We start from the raw sequence: 12,992 nt of genomic DNA, 5'->3' as shown, positions 1-12,992 counted from the left end.
TCATTGTTTCCCTGATAATGCTACATTGTGAACAACAAATCTGTGTTGAGACCAGCAGGAAGAGAGCTAGTTAACGTTAGCTGGTAGCAGTCGGTGGCTGGAACTAACAGCTGACGGAGGTTGCATTGAGTTACATTATGATGCGTTCAAGCTCTCTGTGGTAAAAAATGACTATTGGGCAAAAGTAAATGTTCTTATGACATGTTCAAATGTAATCTTTTACAATGTATTTTTGAATTTTATTTTTGAATAAATACAGCTGTTTGAAGGAGAAATGGGTTGCTATTTTCACAGCAATATCAAATAGATTCAATAAAGGGAACTATAATATATTACTGTTAATATATCATACAGGAGCGTTGTTTTTCTTATGGCCTCATTCAGCTTCTTGTATCACTGTAATGAATGAATACTTCTATTTTATTCTATATTTTAACATTTTTGTCAATAGGCTTTGAGTCTTACCTCTGTGGAGAGACATGTTCTACCTACTGCTCATGTGCACGCAGGCTGTTAGCATTACATATTTAGTATAGCTTATCATGGCCCCTCCCTGAGTGCCATAAACCATTCAACGTGTCAGTTCGTTCGTTCACATTTACGTAATTTAAAAATGTCATTTGTTCTTGTCTTTGTGTAGTCACATGGTCTCTCTTTATCTCCTCCTTTCAGTTGATGCTGATGATAAAGTCACAAAGGTGGAGACGACAGTGGTAGAGGGAAAACAATAAGTGTGTGTGTGTGTGTGTGTGTGTAGTCCAAGAGTTTCATGCAAATGCAACTTGTGAGGTTACTTGTAAGATAAAAAGAAAAAGGGAAGCAACAGATCAAGCTTTGATGTTACCAGAGACTGACAATCTTTGGTCCTGACCCCATTCAAAACTCAAATTTACTGCTGAGAATATGTTTGGGAAAAACTTACAGACAGCCACAATTCTTTTTATCAATATTGACATATAATTATTTATAATGATTATTCAGTGATTTTTGGGACAAAATATTTTTATTGCACTTTCATATTTAAATAAACTGAGTGCTGCATTTCACTTCCATGTTGTGCTACATTCCTGCTAGTGTACAAATGTTTGCATCAAAATAAGACTGGGCCTTTTTCACAGTGCATCTCCTACAAGTAAAACAGAAATAAAATTGTACCAAAACGTTTTACCCCAAATTAAATCAGCAGAGCACTGTTTTTACCTCACGTTGTGCTACATTTCGGCTAATTAACAAATATGAAATGCAATTGCATTGGTCATGCCTGTTTGTCTTTGAGAGCTGAATGGATAAGTATCCACTGCTTTTTAAAAAAAATTATTTTAGTTTTCCAATGATCACTGTACTGTCACATGCTGTACAGGGTCCTTGTTAGTGACTTTTGAGTTGATGCTTGACAAGGGTGGGGATTCAGTGGGGTAACGTTAGCAACATTGGCCTTCATGCATTCATCAATTTGCAGCTTGTGGTGTTTTTTCAGGTGGTTTAAATAGGTTGGTTGTTTTGCTTTGCAGCGCAGACACAAGTCTCATGCACTGCATGATGTTTGTTTTGCCCGTTTGCAGTCACGATATGACGTGCGCGCATAGAGGCATGACAGCTCTTTAAAAGTGGAGGTTGTCTGTTAGTTTAAGAAGCACTTGTTTTGATATGCAGCTGATTCTTGGAGAAGCACGCACACATATCACAGCTGATCATGTTCATCCAATTGTAAGAAAGCCTAAATCATGACCGTGATGAATATTCAATTAACTGTGCAGCCTGAACAAACAGCTGTGCATATACAGTGCACTGTGCAAAACAAATCAATCCTCAGAACAATGCTTATTACTGTAGAGTTCACTGAATCAATGCAACATATGTCTGCAAGAAGCAGCAACTGCTGGGGCTGAAAACCGCAGCCAACACGAAGTGCTATAAACTGCAGTTCCTCTAATGGTCACTTGAGGCTGGCTCCAGAATCCCCACAGACCCCCATGTTAAAGTGCCAAAATTTAAAGCAGAAATTTACATGTTTACAGCCTGGTACAGAAAACAGTATTGGTCTCTACAGCTAATTTCCCTCTTCATGACAACTGTACATTTTATTTAGGCTTAAAGTTATGCATAATTAAGGGCACGGCCGCTTTGAGTGACAGATGGGTACTTTCTGTTGACAAGTTGCTAGCATGGCAACAGCGTTGGTTAGGTAGTAGAGTATAGATTTAGCTGTAGCAGTTGCTATTTCAGTGTGTTTTTGGTCCAAGAAAGTTAACTGGGGAGGCATTGCTGGCTTAGTGGACAGAACAGGGATGTTTTGATCACCTCAAGAGTCTTTTTCAGCATTTGATTGTACTAAAAGACCCTCAAAGAGGTCTGATGTTCAGTTTTTCTGGTAAGTACATTTTATTCAATGATTTTAAGCCTGTTTTTCATTGGTGAAAATTAGCATTAGTATTATTACAGTTAACCCCAGCTGTAAATGCGATGTGCACACTAAACTAGCAGCTAGCGTTAGGGTTAGCTCCACTGTCTTGTCTAAATATGCTCACTTCTGGCTCCACAAAACCAAGATGGCGATGACTGAAATGCCAAACTTGAGGTTTGGTAACAGAAATCCACAAAGCAGTGGGTGATGTCATGGTGGCTTTGCCCATTATTTTATGCAGTCCATGGTCTGCAAGCATTTCTCCTCATTTTGTCCACTTAGTAGCCTATATTTTAACAACATTACCCTCATGAGCTATTCCCACGGCATTGCTAATTACTAGACCACCAATAATATACTATATATAAAAAGTTTGGTATTGATGGGATGGATAAAAAAAATAAATAAATTAAACTTCTTTCCAATATGATCACTATAAAACTGTTACAGTGTACAGGGTGTTTTGTTCCAGTAGTGTAAAGTGCACAAGTATTACTGTAACTCACTGTAATTTTTAGATGGAATAGAGTACCCTGGGAATGATTCCTCAAACCGAGAAATGAGTTAGCATTTTAACACTTAGTTCCCTTTAGTTCCCTTGTCTCAAAATCAATGTGTTTTTTGTTAGGTGCCTGAAATAAAGTCTGTGGTCAACACAAGCTTAAGATTTTTTTCAAGTTTTCTTGTACGACATAAAATATGTCAGTAAATACCCCACTCGTAAATTTTGAAGCCTTTGCGTGTCTTTAAAAAGGCGGTTGCTAACAGGTTCCTAAATGAGACTACAGAGCATCATTACGCCGCACATGGCTTTACGGCCTCATTGTAGTTGGCTTTTTACTTTTGGCAATTGCATTTACACTTTAAAAAATCCTAAAAGTGGTGTTCAATTATTAAGATTATCTTGCTGAAAAAAAACAAAAAAGTATCAGCAACTTTTGTTTGCCACAAACCTTATTTTCTGCATTAATCCAAAATCCAGTTGATAAATCCCATTGGCTTGACACATATAAGGATTGGTGACCTGACTAAGATTGTGAAAACTGAGTTCAAGCAATAATTTAACACTAATCATATATCATATTGTTTCTGATTAAAACTCTTTTGTTGTAACTAACAGCTGATGAGCATCATGATAAAAGAATAGATAATGTTTAAAATTTTGGTCATTGGAATATTCAATACACCTTAAATGTTGCCTTCTTACGGTCTTAAGCTTCATTACAGTAAACAGTAAGTGTTGGACCATCATACCTACCTCACTAGTGTCATCTATTAAAAACTTCACCAGTACAAATATCTTCTAATACATCAAAGTTTTAAAAAGCTTATTGATAGCTTTGATGTGGTCACAATCACCCAGCCTTAGTTGGCCTGACCTAACCTGCTGAACAAGAACCACCAGCTTTTTGATTAAACTAATAAAGGACAGCTGGGAGCTGAAAAGGAGGAGTGACACCTCTGGGCAGTGTTGCCAGATTGGGCCGTTTTGGGTTGCATATGTGAGGTAAAATGGGCTTGGGCAGGTAGACGGAAGACAGAAGGACTGGTTTATAAATACATTAAAAACTGAATTTTGGAGATGGGGGTACACTTTAAGTTGGCATATTGCCAAAGGTGGTTACAGTTTACCAAGTTAAATAAAATCTGTTTTTGAGCTGCCCTTTTATTTCTTTTTTCCATTTATCTTAAGGCAGAGAACAGATATTAAAAATAGTTGTATAACTGCAATGTATGATGATCCTCCTCTCTGCGTTTTAGCCCACTTATGAACGCTAGAGCTGATGTTTCATTATTATATCTTGCTGAAAAAATGCAGTGAACCACCACAGTTGCCACTGATTATGAATTCAATTGTATTGTTTATTGCAAATACTCTTAGGGTGTTTTTTTTTTTTTTTTTTTTTTTTAATTTAGGCAGATTTTGAGCAATTATTAAGATGGAAAACATAAAAACCCTGCCTTTGGTTAGAGCAGGATCATCATAGTCGGGGGGGGAAGTGTGACTGATTCACCAGTCAGGAGGGCCCTGACAGGAGGGGGGGCCTTGAAAAACCTGGAGTGAAAAGGTTGGTTTTACTTACAGTTTTATTCCTAACTAATTGGTGCCATAACTAACTTAAAACTGGCTGAAAAACATTGGTTGTACTGAGCATTGTATAAAAAAATAGTGGAACTGGAAAAATTTGGTGCTATGCCCCCAGGTTAGAGCCACTAGTAGAAATAGTGCCCCTTAGGATATCTGTCTGTTCATACAGACTAAAAGCTGAAGGGGGACCAAAGGAAACTTTTAAATCCATCAGGGTTAGTAATGTGGACACTGGGGTCAGTATACTGGCCTGACCCCAGTGTCCACAGGTTGGCAGTAAAAGGTTACATCATGAATTGTAGTTCTATTTAGTCCACAGACTGTATAGAAAATCCCACAACCCAACAAATAGTCCCACAACCTCTTGAATGACAGTTTCAGTCAGTGTCAGGCAAATACTGTTGGAATACATATATTTTTGGAATATCTCCCACAGTCGCGTGAAGTGGCAAATAATAGTTTCTGTGTGTGTAAGTTCTCAAACAGAGACACTGTGGACTGGTGAATCACTATACTTGTTTCTAATATTTTCATTGAAACACACAGTCACTTAACAGTAAACTTAAGTGTTGCTCCAGACCAAGAAGTTACTGTTGGTGATTAGTAGGCTAACGACAGGTTACACTGACAGCTTACCTCCATCACTGGGAATCGATTTAATCCAAGTAAGCGAAGCAATACACGCGAAAGCTAGCAGACATCCAAATCTAAAGGAGTAAAACCTCATTTCATTTGCCAGTGACAGTCTGTCCGTCTTTGGCTGCAGACGTGCCGCCAGACACCAGTTCCCAGCGGCCAGCAGGTGGATGTGAGCGGCTCAGGTAAAGCGCAGGTACTGTTACGCTTTATGCTAATACGCTGTGACTCTATCCCCTACGTTAAAAACACACAACGTAAAGGCATGTCTGTCTCTAACCTCTTCCACCTATGTGGACCGCAGGTGTGAACTGTCTCATGAGGACAGCTCATTTCACTATGCTATGTGGAAGTGCCCGTGGGACAAACTGCCAGGTGCACGACTAATGACAGGGCAACAGCGACATCTGCTGGTGGAGAGAGAGAAGCATCACTGTGGACACAGAAACTAAACTCATAAAATAAAATAATAAAAATCAGTGTTTCAAATGCTCATTGAATTTTAGAGACGATTTAGTTTTACTTTTGAAAAAAATGTAAAATATTAAACGAATGTTATAAATATAATAATTTTAAACTTTAAACTTTTTAAAAAAGATTGTGCTAAAAACGAGACACCGCAGCGTTGCTGCAGTAACAGCATAATTTACAATTAATGAAACGTCATCATTATACTATTATTGTTGATTTAAAGAGAGAATATTTCATAGTTTATCATCTCAGTGTGATAAGATACCCCTGACGTTATGTTCACCAACTTACGTAGTCTACACGTTTCACTAAAATTTTAATGACGAACTAACGTTAAACGTTTTGTTCTGGTGTTGGGTGATAGGCCTACATTTGTAGTCGATTTATAGCCTAACGTTATATTTCTCGCACATCATATAAAGTCTATGTGGGCTGTAACGTAAATTATTTTGTCAAGTGTGTTTTTCAAGTTAGCCTGTGGAAGTTATTTTAGATGAAAGTTACATTATAGAAAATAGACTGGTTTCTTGCCCCACGATAAGGACACCTCTCAATAGTATATCTGTGGTTTGTTTGTATAAACACAATAAAAATACAAACATATCGATCCCATATAGCATGTATAAATACTCTAGTAGTCTCCACTTAATTCAACAGGGGATGTAGCTCAGTGGTAGAGCGCATGCTTTGCATGTATGAGGCCCCGGGTTCAATCCCCGGCATCTCCACGTTTTGATAGCAATAGATATTTTCCATGTGGGTTATCTTTACCTGAGACGATTCGAACTTTCCGGTTAACAACTGCACCATGTGTACGCTAGCTGCATTAGCATGTCTGCCAAGAGAGACAGAGACAGAGACGGCTGCTTTGTCAGGAGTACACGGTTTGAAATTATGTAGCTAGTTGGTGTCAAAGCCAACTTATATCTCGTTAACTTCAGAGGAGTGCACGAGGCTCACAAGAGGGTCCGACACCAATATCTACTCTCTAGTCTTAAAATGCGTGCACGCGACGCGAGCTCTCGCATTCTTAATACACCCTCTCCTTCAGTCCGTATTTCTGCAGATCTTACCTGAGGGAATACCAGCATTGTAGAAAGATAGATTTATTGGACAGTCATAAAATACACATAAAACTACTTCACCTGACGACAGCTATCACATTAACCCACAACTGTCTACAGTATGAATGAATCACACAATAAAACCCACAGGCTTATTTCCATTGCACTAAAAAAGTAGGCACACAGCTCAGTGACGAGGAAAACGGTATGTAGCGGTTGTGTAAGGAAATTATGATGGGCCCCAGTACATACTATTCTGAAGGGCCCTAGTGCAGCATACATGCACATGTGCACGTATTGTCTTGACACAAATAGAGACTTGACATTGGACAACATCAGCATACATATTACCCAGCAATAATCATTGCATATCTATCTATCTATCATTTTGTTTTTTTCATAGTTTATTTATAGATTTCATAGCTTATGTAGAAAAGCATATCCTTTTGTTTTAGATAGCTACTGGTTATTTAAAAAAAGAAAGAAAAAAAGAAAACCATGAGGCAGATGGGCTAGCCTTTTTGAGGGCATGTCTACCAAATGGCAGCATTTTTAAATTAGGAACATTCTTTGTTTTATCATTCCTCTTTGAGCACAGATATGTCTTCAATCTGGATCACTTGCAAGGGCCTGCCCTCTCTACAGGCCCCTCTACCCCACGGGCCCTTGGGCAATTGCATTGCCTGCACTGTCTATATTTGTAGCCTATTTGCTTGTCGATGCTCTCATACTGAATATTTCCACATATGCAAATGCATCAGAGGGTAGAGGAATACTTTGACAGATGTGTGCTTTTCTCAACAACAGATGGATATATGTGGATAAATGTAACAAAACATTTACTGTGAGACCAAAGTGACTCAAAGACACCCCTCGTCATGAGCAATAATGTCATTTGAGTTTTGAAAAATAATGGAGGTGCAATGGTTGAGTTACTGTATTTAATTTTGGCACAACTTTGCATTTAAAGGACCAATTTACCCAAATTACAAACAAAACAAAACAAAACAAACAAACAAACAAACAAAAAAACATATTTTCTTACTTACTGTAGTAGTAGATATGCAGATAGTTTTGGCATTTGTCTAGGTTTTTAGATATTCCTCTATGAAGGAATCAGCTACTTGAGTTACTTTCCTGCACTATGTGGTATGTAAATGATTGACAGTATCTCCACTACAGACAGGATCTGTGTGTTCAGCCAATGTGTTGTCCCAGACAGGTGGACATAAGTGAATATGTGGGCCATCTCTGTCAATGGTTAGTCTGTTCTGCCTCCATCTTACTATATAATGACGAAAAGGCCGTCTTTCTGTGGATGTGTGTGGGTGTGTCTCTTCCACGTTTTTCTCCTCACTGACTTGGTCAATCCATGTGAAATTTGGCACAGTGGTAGAGGGGTCATGGGAGAATGCAAATGAAGCAATATGACATCAATTGGCCAAAGGGGGGCGCTATAGCAACTGATTGAAATTGCAAACTTTGAATGGGCATATCTCATGCCCTGTATGTCGTAGACACNGTGGGGCATATCGAATTTTACTAAACTCGGTAGATATGTAGAACAGGAGAGAGAGAGCAAGGAAGACATGCAGCAAAGAATGAAGGCCGGATTCCAACCCACACTGCTGCAACAAGGGCTAGCCGCACCTTTCCCATGTGAACTACCAGTGTGCCCCACTTTTAAGTCAATACAACACATAAACACTTCAACTATCTGCGTTTCAACGTGCTACCTCAACTGCTCATATACAGTTTTAGCCCACTAACTGTCCCACTATTGGCAATGGTACTACTGTACTTTCAATAAAGCAGTTGTACTATCAAATTCACAAAAACTCTGTCTGAATACATTGCTCTTCTTAATGGGTTCAGTTGACTATTTAATCTGCAATTTCCTATGACCTGTATCCCAAACACACACCATGTGAAACTGTACGTGGGCAGCTGTGCACTCAATGGGTATGGACTAGTCATTATTATTATACAGTCTAACTGGAGGTAAGTAAGAAAATATGTTTCCTTTGTAGTTGTGGTGGGGTGAAATATCCTTTTAATCCTTTCTCATGAAAATATATGACAAAAACATTGAAGTATTTTCACTTTATTGTGGGTTTCTCTTTAATAAGTCATTAATTTGATCATGAGGTCTATAATTAAATTTCATTTTAACTCATTCTCAATTGATAACTGAGTAATTGTATAAATGAGACCACAGATGCACATCATCACTGTCCTCTCCGCTCTGACATGCACATTCGCACTCACAGTTAAACACTGCTCTCTTTGTGGAGCTGCAGCCTCAACGCCTTCTCTCCTCCACCCAAAAGCTCCTCTGGCAGTTTACCACCAAACTCATCACCAGCCACCATAGGTCAACTCTGTCAGACCCACGTCAGGGTGAGTCATTGTTACTAACATTTTTATACAGGGTACTAGCCTTTTAGCCCCAGGCTAATGATTCCACGGATACTTCATCATCAGATGTCTACAAACTTAGAGACACTGCCACCCAAAAATAGGATACTAGTGGAATGACTGACTACTATTCTATGTTACGTGAATTTTAGGCAAACTTAAAAAATATTGAAACAAAGTGTTATGGCTGCTCCAATCTCAAAATATCCTGAGTTGGTATTTGCCTTCAAAACCCATGATAAGTCAAACTGTCATGCAGATGTGTAGAGGGATCCCATGGGTGCAGGGCTTCAGAGATGTTAACAGGGACACCACCGAAGTCCAAAAAGAGCATTTTTGTTGCCATGGATAACAGCAAGATGAACCCCACACAGTCCCGGACACACAGCTCCATTCATATATTTACCAAAGTCCCCACCCCAGCCACCCACCCAGCATCCAACACCCATTACCACCAAGTAACCTTTGACCTGTCCCAGCAGCTGCATTCATGAGGAAGTAGCCTGTTGTCCCGGTAACAGAGGAAACGCTTAATCTCCATTTCCCCCAGCATCTTCAGGTATTTCTTTCAGGCCCTATAAAGCACCCTGTGGAAAAAGAATATTACATTTATGTACACATGCTTGCACTCTTCTCCCCTGTCTTTGCTAGAGTATTGCTACGATTCATGGCATGTAATCGCCACCTGTAGATCAGTGGAATAGTGTGAAATCATTGGCAAGAATCCGTATCATGCCATCCGTGCACAAGAGAAACACTTATTTGAAAAACTGCTCCATAGTGTTACTGGTGGTCAAAAACGCCACAGGATACCTTTAAGCTTATTGCTGTGAGTGCAGGATAATAACTAAGATGAGCACATCAATCATTTTTGTCAACTCTTCTCTTATCTGGATTATGGCGGCAGGACAGTATTTTCTAGTGTTTCCTTGTGTTTACCCTTCACTTTGTTCCTGTCTATCTTCCGCCCCCGTTTAGATTTATCTGTGTGCTGATGTGGTCGTGGTCCCCCTCCCTGGTTCCCAGCTCTACCCGCCATACTCACCTGCCTCATCAGCTCATCAATTTGCAGTATTTCTTCTACAGCTCTTGTTCATCCAAGTAGATCATCCCTCTCCTACCATCCAGTTTCACCTGCACACCACACCAGCTTCCTCTCAGCCTCCTCCACTCAATCCCACGAACCCCGGACCCCGGATCATGACCATTCTAATTTCCTGGGATAACAAACCTTTTCATCATCTCCATCCTGTGGCCTGTGCTTGGGTTTTCCTCGAGTTCGTAACAAAAGAGAGGTGGCTGGGGCGGTTGAAGTGTTAAACAAATACAGGACTTTGACCCAAGACACTGGGATTCATGTCCTATGTGACATTAAAAGATAATGTTGAGTTATCTTAACACACATAGGTATGTCATGTCACATTGTCACATCATGTTAAGTGCATATCATGACAATGTCCAACCACAATTCTTTTCCTAAAGCTAACCTAACAGTAAGACGTGCTAATTCGTAAGATATGATTTAAACTCTTGCATAAGGATACGTTGGCACTGTACACATCCAGCAGACATGGAGCAACATCAGCATTTATTTGGATGTTTTTGAACAACACTCTTTCTTTACCTCTGGTTTGCTCTCAGGAGTTAAATAGCTTCAGTCTTTATAGCTTGCTACCTGCTATTTTCCTTAACTAATCATTAACTTTGCCTGCTTGCTGTCTGTTGCTGGACAGGTAATGTGCAGCAGCTTTCTTTTTGTTTTTTTTCTCAGGCTAATGAAAATGTATGGAAAACCCTTTGGGTGTGATCATGTTTTTTTCCTTGGCATCACCACAACACCCCATTAAAAACACAGATACACCACCCACCTGCTCCCGTATCGAATCACAAGCCAGTGGAAGCCACATTGCAAACAAACCCACTGATCACAGTGATTCTACTGAAATGATTCATAAATGCATGTGTGTGTGTGTTTGGGCTCTGAAGGTAAAACAAGCAACTTTACCAGTTGGGGATGTCAAGTTCAGTTGCTTTTGATAGCACAACACCCGTTGATCAGTAATTAACCAGTTAATTCTTAAGAAAAAAAAAGAAGCAAAATGTCGTGAAGCACAGGAGGCTTCTCCTTTTAGTCTGGCACTTCATTAAAACATTGAGCTGCATCACATTTTTACGTGCTATATATTTAGAGGTGGTGAAATTTAAATGTTTTGGGATGTCTTTCATGTTTTGTAATGTCTCGCCTTTTTGTGATGTCTTCGCATTGCTAACAGACAGCTGGCTAGCCACGTTAACATGTGAAAACATAGTGCCCACTTACGACCCTCCAGTCTCCACTGGTTTGGTAACTGCTCTGCACTGCATGCCACCTGGATTGGGTTGGAGCTAGCAAGCAGCGGCGCCGCCCATTCCTGTCATTTGTACTGGTAAGGCTATGATGACTGCAGAAACATTGTGGCCCAGGTAGCCATGGTGTGTAGGCACCTCCATTTTAAGCTGCAAAACCCCTTTAGCATTGTTAACTATGTTAGCACCACTAGCCGTGCTGACATTGATAATGATGCTAACAGAGCTAACAGTGATAACTCAAAATTGACCAGGACTAGGCTACCTGGGGGGAGACCAGAGGGTGGGCACAATGTTTCCACAGCAACATTGTTGGGTCAGGATGGCTTTAATAGCGGTATTTGCCGATTGAGCGGTGCAGTTAGCTCTCACCGGATGCAGGTGGTGAGCTGAAGAGTAGTAAAATTAACCCTGTTTGCATCCCTGCTAACGCTCTACCGAAATAATGAGATTTGTAGCCATCAGTGGAGCATATTATTGATTATGTGTGTCAAGTTAGACTGTTTTCAGAATTGCTGTGATAAATTAATTTCATGACAAGTAAATCTACAGTGAGGAAAGGCTTGTTGAAGAGCATCAGTCAGTCACATGATCTGTCTGTCTGTCTGTCCTGCTGCAGAAAACACATCGGAGGAATCAGGTTTCCTGCAAAAAGATCACCTCAGCCCTACATGTGTTTTTACTATCAGCCATTGTCCCTCAGCAGACACAGAGCAGATTAGGAACTTAATGATCCCAGTGGGACGCCTCAGCTGCTAATAGGAACAGAAAGAATATTAGCATTGACATGAATCAGTCCATGGCAGCATGGAAAATATGAACTCATACACTTGTAATATGCTCTTGTCAATCTCTCCAATGCTTTTGGCTCTCTGCTTTTTAACTTAGAATTGATAGGGATGCAAGTCTTTATGGAGAGAGTTGAGTAAAAGAGTTTCAGCTGTACTTGAAGAAAGAGGTCACAATGCCTCGAACAGTTGGTCCAGTGGCTTAAACACAAAGAAAGATCACGAGAAAAAAAAGGAAACACGGATATAGAGGGACAAATCTGTTCGTCTTCATTTTAGTTTTAAATCCCCGCAGTAAGAGGATTGTGTGTAAAATGGTAAAGCCGTCATGAGAGAAGATACACATGAACATGCAGATGTTGCACACAGGGAGACAAACACACATACACACGCAAAATCTAAACCCATATTTGCTGTTTAACACTCACTAATCCCTCCCGGGTCAAACGCAGGATTCCAGGCTCAGAGAGTGTCGTGACATGACTAATTATTTTAATTTTAAAAGAGGGGAATAGTGTAAAATCAAAGCATTTATTTTTATACTATGTTAAATATTTGTCAGGATGTGGAGCTCACAGATGGAAGGAGAGTGACAGAGCTGAGCGAGTGAACTGAGGCAGAATCTTCTTAAGTGAAAGAAAGAGGCTGTTTCTGCAAACATGCAAGCTTACATTTGTCATGTCAGTGTGGCAGTGGGTGGGGTAAAGGGTGGGGAGTGGGGGTTAGGAGCTGAGCTTAGAGGGAAGAAGAAGCAAGGGAAGAGAAAGGACCCATCT

General features: G+C 40.0%; 1 protein-coding gene and 1 non-coding gene across 2 annotated transcripts in view; one reads left to right on the top strand and one right to left on the bottom strand.

Annotated features, from left to right (window-relative positions):
- zgc:154054 (Alpha-1,3-mannosyl-glycoprotein 4-beta-N-acetylglucosaminyltransferase B-like) overlaps positions 1 to 5,435 on the bottom strand; it is a 40,810-nt gene extending 35,375 nt beyond the window's left edge. Inside the window, exon 1 of the mRNA XM_050042019.1 lies at positions 5,130 to 5,435. Within this exon, the coding sequence (XP_049897976.1) occupies positions 5,130 to 5,220 (91 nt within the window). The 5' untranslated portion in view covers positions 5,221 to 5,435. The remainder of the gene's footprint in view (positions 1 to 5,129) is intronic.
- An 821-nt stretch (positions 5,436 to 6,256) lies between these two features.
- Positions 6,257 to 6,328, top strand: trnaa-ugc (transfer RNA alanine (anticodon UGC)). The gene has a single exon. It is a non-coding gene; the product is annotated as a tRNA-Ala (tRNA).
- The last annotated feature ends 6,664 nt before the right edge of the window (positions 6,329 to 12,992 follow it).

Source organism: Epinephelus moara, chromosome 4 (assembly GCF_006386435.1).
Source record: "Epinephelus moara isolate mb chromosome 4, YSFRI_EMoa_1.0, whole genome shotgun sequence".
Classification (NCBI taxonomy): Eukaryota; Metazoa; Chordata; class Actinopteri; order Perciformes; family Serranidae; genus Epinephelus; species Epinephelus moara.
Note: the sequence above shows the minus strand (reverse complement) of the source record. Positions and strands in the feature narration are given on the sequence as shown.